This window comes from Priapulus caudatus, unplaced genomic scaffold, assembly GCF_000485595.1.
Source record: "Priapulus caudatus unplaced genomic scaffold, Priapulus_caudatus-5.0.1 Scaffold1619, whole genome shotgun sequence".
In the NCBI taxonomy this organism is placed as follows: Eukaryota; Metazoa; Priapulida; class Priapulimorpha; order Priapulimorphida; family Priapulidae; genus Priapulus; species Priapulus caudatus.
The window spans coordinates 63710-70490 of NW_014578680.1; the positions used below are offsets into that span (position 1 = coordinate 63710).

At 42.1% G+C, this 6781-nt stretch overlaps 2 protein-coding genes across 2 annotated transcripts in view; both read right to left on the reverse strand.

The window, feature by feature from the left end:
• The window catches only part of LOC106817173 (probable E3 ubiquitin-protein ligase HERC4), a 4956-nt gene extending 2306 nt beyond the window's left edge, over positions 1-2650 (reverse strand). Inside the window, exons 1-2 of the mRNA XM_014821827.1 lie at positions 2487-2650; positions 1955-2098 (exon numbers count right to left, since the gene is read on the reverse strand). Of these exons, the coding sequence (XP_014677313.1) occupies positions 1955-2098; positions 2487-2648 (306 nt within the window). The 5' untranslated portion in view covers positions 2649-2650. The remainder of the gene's footprint in view (positions 1-1954; positions 2099-2486) is intronic.
• Positions 2651-3405: 755 nt separating this feature from the next.
• LOC106817171 (probable E3 ubiquitin-protein ligase HERC4) overlaps positions 3406-6781 on the reverse strand; it is a 10578-nt gene continuing 7202 nt past the window's right edge. Inside the window, exons 3-7 of the mRNA XM_014821824.1 lie at positions 6214-6252; positions 5955-6029; positions 5432-5534; positions 5134-5186; positions 3406-4856 (exon numbers count right to left, since the gene is read on the reverse strand). Of these exons, the coding sequence (XP_014677310.1) occupies positions 4701-4856; positions 5134-5186; positions 5432-5534; positions 5955-6029; positions 6214-6252 (426 nt within the window). The 3' untranslated portion in view covers positions 3406-4700. The remainder of the gene's footprint in view (positions 4857-5133; positions 5187-5431; positions 5535-5954; positions 6030-6213; positions 6253-6781) is intronic.

The following is a 6781-nucleotide window of genomic DNA, read 5'->3' on the forward strand; positions in this document are numbered from 1 at the left end:
GGCTTGAGGCATAAATGGATGTAATGGGTGGAATTAAAAAGTTTTTCTTCTCTCTCTATCAAATAGGGAAATGCTATGTGCATTTGGACATTCCAAGCCCATGTAGTGTATATAATAAGAAAATAATTATAAAGGTGCGTATATTCCTTACTTCCTTACTCCCCTCTCACGGATGGTATCGCCCATGACCAGTTCAAGGCGTTAAAAAAACTTCTCCCCTTCAAATGGCTGTATTTCGTCTCGAACTTTTTCACGTCGTTATTGCACAAAGTGAGATAGTTGTACGGGCTAAATACGCCGTTTTTACAGTTCACGAAAAAAACACACATACACCGCGGCCGACCGGGTACGCACACGCGGGTGTGGTCGCAGCGCGCGCGTGCGCCACGTGTGTATTATAGGCGTCAAACATGTCACATTTTGTGCCTCGCGCGGGTGAAAAGTTCAAGCCGAAATACGGCGATTTCTAGTCAAAAGATTTTTAACGCCTTGTACTGATCATGGGCGATGCATCCGCGAGAGCCGGAGAAGGAATAAGCCTGTTCTATATGTCTATTCTCTGTTTATAATATACTCTTCGGCAATAAGTGATTTAACTTTTACTGCCTTGACACAGGCATAAAACCGGCAACTGTTTATTATTATTATTATTTTAAATTTTAATTCGGTATTGTAATTCAACCTACAAATACATCTACTGGAAGACAGTCTTGTTTTATGCCGAGAAAAAAGTCAGCATAAATGCTAATAGTGTTGAGGGCAGTTATAATAACATTTTCTGAGTGAACATTGTGTATTCTTGAGTGATACATGTTACATTAAATATTTACATTGTACAGGACTGTGAACATGAATCGACGTGAATGACAATGAAACGCACTGATTGTGTAGCGCGTAATCAGGCGAGCTGTAGCGGCCTGTTTAATCTGCTGTCGGCACTCGCGGTAAAAACGGGACTATTTTTACTTTATATATGAAATCTAAGTAATTATGATAGAGATTGATGACTCTAAAAGCTAAAAACTACCTGCTCACAGATGGTCCTTGAAAAAAACAATGTCCTTGAATGGTCATTGAAAAGTAATTGAAAAGTAATTCACACTTTTGTGGGATGAGTGATAAGAAGTAAGCTTATTTGAACATACGAAAAAGAATTAATTTCGTGTTGGTGTGTTATAATAGATAAAATCTTTGAATCTTTAACGGAACATATACAACCTGTGCGTGCGCGACGACTGTGGCGTCGTCTACTCTGGCCATCAGTCTGCGTCACACTTGGCAACGCGCGAACTAAATATCTCACTAAACTTTGCAGCAGCTACGGCCGTTTTCTTCACCGAATATACCAACGGCTTAAATGCAGTTCAATGTTTGGCAGATGTGCAACCGCATGAATCTTAAAAATGCGTTATTGTTAATATCTTTAATTTTGAACCTCAGACTGCGGACTCCCTCATTTTGCTGCGGACTCCCTCTTTTTGAGGTTGTCCCCGAGTTGAGGTTGAGTTGAGGTTGTCAACTTTTGAGGTTGAGGTTTGACTCCCTCCGTTGGACTCCCGTGTTCAAAAGTTAATTTCTACCCCTGAGAGATTATACAACTAGTACTACAGACGTTCATTGTATTTTACATTCACACTGAGACAAGTGACATTAGCTGGCTTGATAGTTGAATTTAGTTAACTATCTAGATAGTTTACTTTAGTATTGCAAACAGGTTTTATAAACAGCCAAGTTATATAATGAATATATCTATATGTATAATATACATACCCATATAATATGTATATATACACATATATATATATAGATATACATATACATATACAAGCACGCACGCATGCCTGCAAACACACACAACACACACACGGTATCAGGGGTTAATAATGAATTAACATGATTAACCCCTAATGGTATGTATATGTACGTGGGTGTGTATAAAGCAAAGGTGACCGACCTGCTCGCTAAACCACAATGACCGCGTTTCCTCGAATTCCTGGAACATTCCGTAGATTGGATTCAGCACCTCCTGGATGAGCAGCAGGAAGAACTCCTTCAGGACGCCTCCCTGATCCACTGCCTCCTCCCCGACAAACACGACCTTCAAAACAGGGAACATGACCTTCCAAATATTGAATACAACCATAAATATATTGAATCCGACCCTCAATATATTGAATACAACTATCACAATATTGAACCCGACCTTCAAAACAACTGCAAAACCTTCAATAGTTGTACGACGTAGCAAACGGTGAACACAAACTTCAAAATATTGCAGACGAACTTCAATACAGTGAACATAACCTTCAAAACATTGAACATAACCTTCAAAACATTGAACATAACCTTCAAAACAGTGAGCACCACCTCCAAAAATCACACGACCTCAAAAACAGCAACCCCAACCCTCGCAGTCGGCGACGCGCCCGGCTGAGAATTCGGACCCGGGGGCGACGGTGGCGTTCGTCGTCGGTGGCGCCACCTACCTTGATGGGTTTCTTGAGGTCGGACGTGCGCTGCTTCGACAGCTGCGCGATGGTGTCCTGCACGATGTGGTCGCGGCGCACGAGCACGAGCACGACGGGCAGCGTCGTCTGCGCTCCGACTCTCATCATGCTGAACATGTTCTGCATCTGCGCTTCGTCCATCGCCGCCTGCGGGGGCACGAAGGAAGGAAGATGGGGGGGTGGTATCAAAGATTTTTAACGCTTGACTGATCATGGGCGATACCATCCGCGAGAGGGGAGTAAGGAATAAGCTATTCTATATGTTTATTCTCTGTTTATAATATATCAGGAGCGTATAATGACAAATTGTATTATATTTATCATTATACGCTCCTGAATATATCTATGGAATAAGTGATTACTTTTACTGCCTGACACAGCATAAGAACCGGCAACTGTTTATTATTATTATTATTATTATTAAATCTTTATTGTATGTAATTCAACTACAAATACATGTACTGAAGACAGTCTTTTTTATGGAGAAAAAATCTGATAAATGCAATAGTGTTGAGCAGTTATAATAACATTTCTGAGTGACATTGTGTGATTCTGAGTGATACATGTTACATTAAATATTTACATTGTTACAGGACTGTGACATGAATCGACGTGAATGACAATATGAAACGACTATTGTGTACGTCGGTAATCGGCGAGCTATAGCGGCTGTTTAATCTGCTGTCGGCACTCAAGTAAAACGACTATTTTTACTTTATATATGAATCTAAGGTATTATGATGACTCTAAAAAGCTAAAACTAACTGTCACAGATGGTCCTTGAAAAAAACATGTCCTTGAAATGTCATTGAAAAGTAATTGAAAAAGTAATTCACACTTTTGTGGGATGAGTGAAGAGTAGCTTTATTGAACATACGAAAATAGAATTAATTTCGTGTTTGTGTTAATAGATAAAATCTTTAATCTTAACGGACATATACAACCTGTGGTGCGCGACTGTGACGTGTCTAATCTGCATAGTCTGGTCACACTTGCACGCGCACACAACATATCTCACTAACATATCTCACTAACACTCACTAACATATCTCACTAAACTTTGCAGAGCACGGCCGTTTCTTCACGAAATAACCAACGGTTAAATGCAGTTCAATGTCAATGTTCATGCAATGTCAATGTCAGTGTCAATGTCAATGTCAACGTCAATGTCAATGCAGTTCAGGTCACTGTTCAATTGCAACAGCTAAAAAAAATCGCGATAGCTACAACTATGGTCATCACTGGCATCACGAAGATATGTATTCTCAGAGATATATATATATATATATATACGTATATATGCTATTCTACTATGCTGTTCCTATTCTACCGTGCACGTACACTCAAGCTCTCAATAGATATTTGTTAACAACCCACATTGGCAACAGCTAGTGCAGGTAGAAGACCTCAGATTGCTATGATATAATGCTCACACTCTCACTCGTTAAGGGCTGAATTAATAAGCCAGGATAAGCATACGATGAAATGCATAAAATTAAATTAATGTTACACGATTTTATAATGTTAAATGTTATGAAATTACATCAGTAGAGCAACACAACACTAGATTTGCCAACGTATTTTTTTCACTTTATTTCTCAATAAGAATAAACCGTTGCGTAGCCCTGCTCGCGTTTTAACATCGTAATTCATACGACTTCCACGCACTGTACTATAAATTCGCATGCATACTAGTATAAATACCCGTACACACCGTGAAAAAGTACATTTCTCAACGCTTTACAATCTAACAGATCGATAAAATAATTCAACACTGCAATCAAAATCCAATCGCAAAAGTGATTTCCTCCATGCCGAAACCCCTTTTGCATGCGTCTAATTCTAAAACAAAGATCTTAAATACGTGATACACATAAAATCTCTCATATCTGACATCAAATATCACATTCGATCCTGTCCCAGGTCATCAACCTGTTGGGAGAAATCGACACAACCTGTGTCTATCCGAACGAGCAAAAGGGAAATGTCGACAACAAATCAGCAACTAACCTCCGAGTATATTTCAAACACGATTCTCATGCATTCGCACGCGAGTACACAACCGGACAAACCGAAACAAGCGGTGCCACCCAGCGCGCGTATCAATCGCGCCCTCCGACGCGACCAACGGAGGGCATCCGCGCGGCGCGAGCGACGACTGCAGCGCCGCCTGGCGGGGGACGGAGGCGGTCGTCACGCGAGGCCGAAGCCCTTGGTGCAGGTGACGGCGAGCGTGAGTTTGTCTTGCAGCCGCTGTTTGTCCGTGTAAACGGGAAGGTCGAGAAGGTTGAAGCAGGTGTGAGCCACGGGCAAGTAGTGCTCCCCGCCGCGCACCGGCTGGATGTACATCTGCGCAACAACAAGAGAACGTATATGTACAAAACCGTCAAAAATGCGGACAGGTTGTACGTACGTCTGCGCAACAACAAGAGAACGTATATGTACAAAATCGTCAAAAATGCGGACAGGTTGTACGTACGTCTGCGGATGGAAAACGACAAGAGAACGAACGTATGACGCCGTGGTCAAAACCGTGTGGCGGCTTCAGTGGATATTTGTTCAATTTTTTTATATTAGGAATCTTGCAAACGCGATCGATGCGAACTGAATTGTAAACATACTGTACCTTTATGCTCTTCATGCCTAGGATCGGAATTCTGTCGCAGCCCGTCAGGAAAACTGGAATGAGAAAACGAGAGCTAGTGGCTATCAGATAAATCCCTCTCTCCGCACAATAAATAAATAAAAAACAATAACAATAAAGCAGAATTATATTAACGACTGATAACATCATTTAACAAGATTTAATTTCAACTGTGATCACAACGCGTGAGCAGTCGGTAGCCTTTTCGCGACGCAAAATCGAATCGCGAACGGCGCACGAATCTCAATCCGTGTTTGTTCGAACTGCGAGCAGAACTCACGCAGAAACTTCTTCTTCTCTTCGACGGTGAGTTCGTGGAACACTTCCCAGAACATCTTGATCGTCGGGTGACTGCTGCTGTACTCGTCCTTGTAGGACGCTCCCTGCGATGACGAGTAAAGATCAGTGATTAGAAGTCGTCCCCACAGACATACAACATTATCCCTACACAGTATAGCATTATCAAAAGTGAATAACAGAGGTTATTATATTAAATTACATTATATCAGGAGCTTATAAATTCCATTTATAAGCTCCTTATTATATTATATTATTGAGATTACAATAGAGATAACATTATCTATTATTCACTCCTGGTATTATCATAAACATGTGTAGCCTTACATGTTCATGGTACTAATATATAGTATAAGACAACATAATGCAATATATATATATATATATATAGTTATGATAGTTATAATAGTAGTGTATATAGCATATTTCAGTATTATCTTCGACACTGCTCTGGTGGTTTACTGTGCAATGACTGGGATCGCTCCTACTTCTCCCCTCCTTCTCACCTTCTCCAGTTCTTCCCAGTCATAGTTCTCATTACCCACCATCATTGCCATCAGCTCCTCCGGCTGAAATAGTTTCTGGAGAAACGAAATCGACCAAAAATCAGAGTACGTACACTCGAAACAAATCATTTCTTCTTCTAGGATTTTACAATCATCACGAATCATTCTGTTTCCGCTACATTTATTTTTCTAGATCATGCCTTTACGAGCAAACGACGACGAAACAACACCTTCCATCTCCGCGCACACACTCTCTCACCAGTATCTCCTGGTTGCCGGAAGGTGAGACAATATTTCGCTATAGTTTTGTTCTAGATTGTACATATACAAGCAATGACGACGAAACAACACCTTCCGTTTTCCACACACACATACTCTCACCAGTATCTCATCTCTGCACACGCACGTATGCATGCACGCACGCACGAACGCGCACACACACACTCACCAGTAGATCATCTCTGCACACGCACGCATGCACGCACGCACGAACGCGCGCACCCACACTCACCAGTATCTCATCTCTGCACACACACGTACGCACGCACGCACGCACGCACACACACTCACCAGTATCTCAACTCTGCACACGCACGCACGCACGCGCGCACACACGCACACACACTCACCAGTCTCTCATCTCTGCACACGCACGCACGCACGCACGCACACACGCGCGCACACACACTCACCAGTATCTCATATCTACACACGCTCGCACGCACGCACGCACGCACGAACGCACACACACCAGTATCTCATCTCTGCACATGCACGCACGCACGCACGCACGCACGCACGCACGCACGCACGCACGCACGCACGCA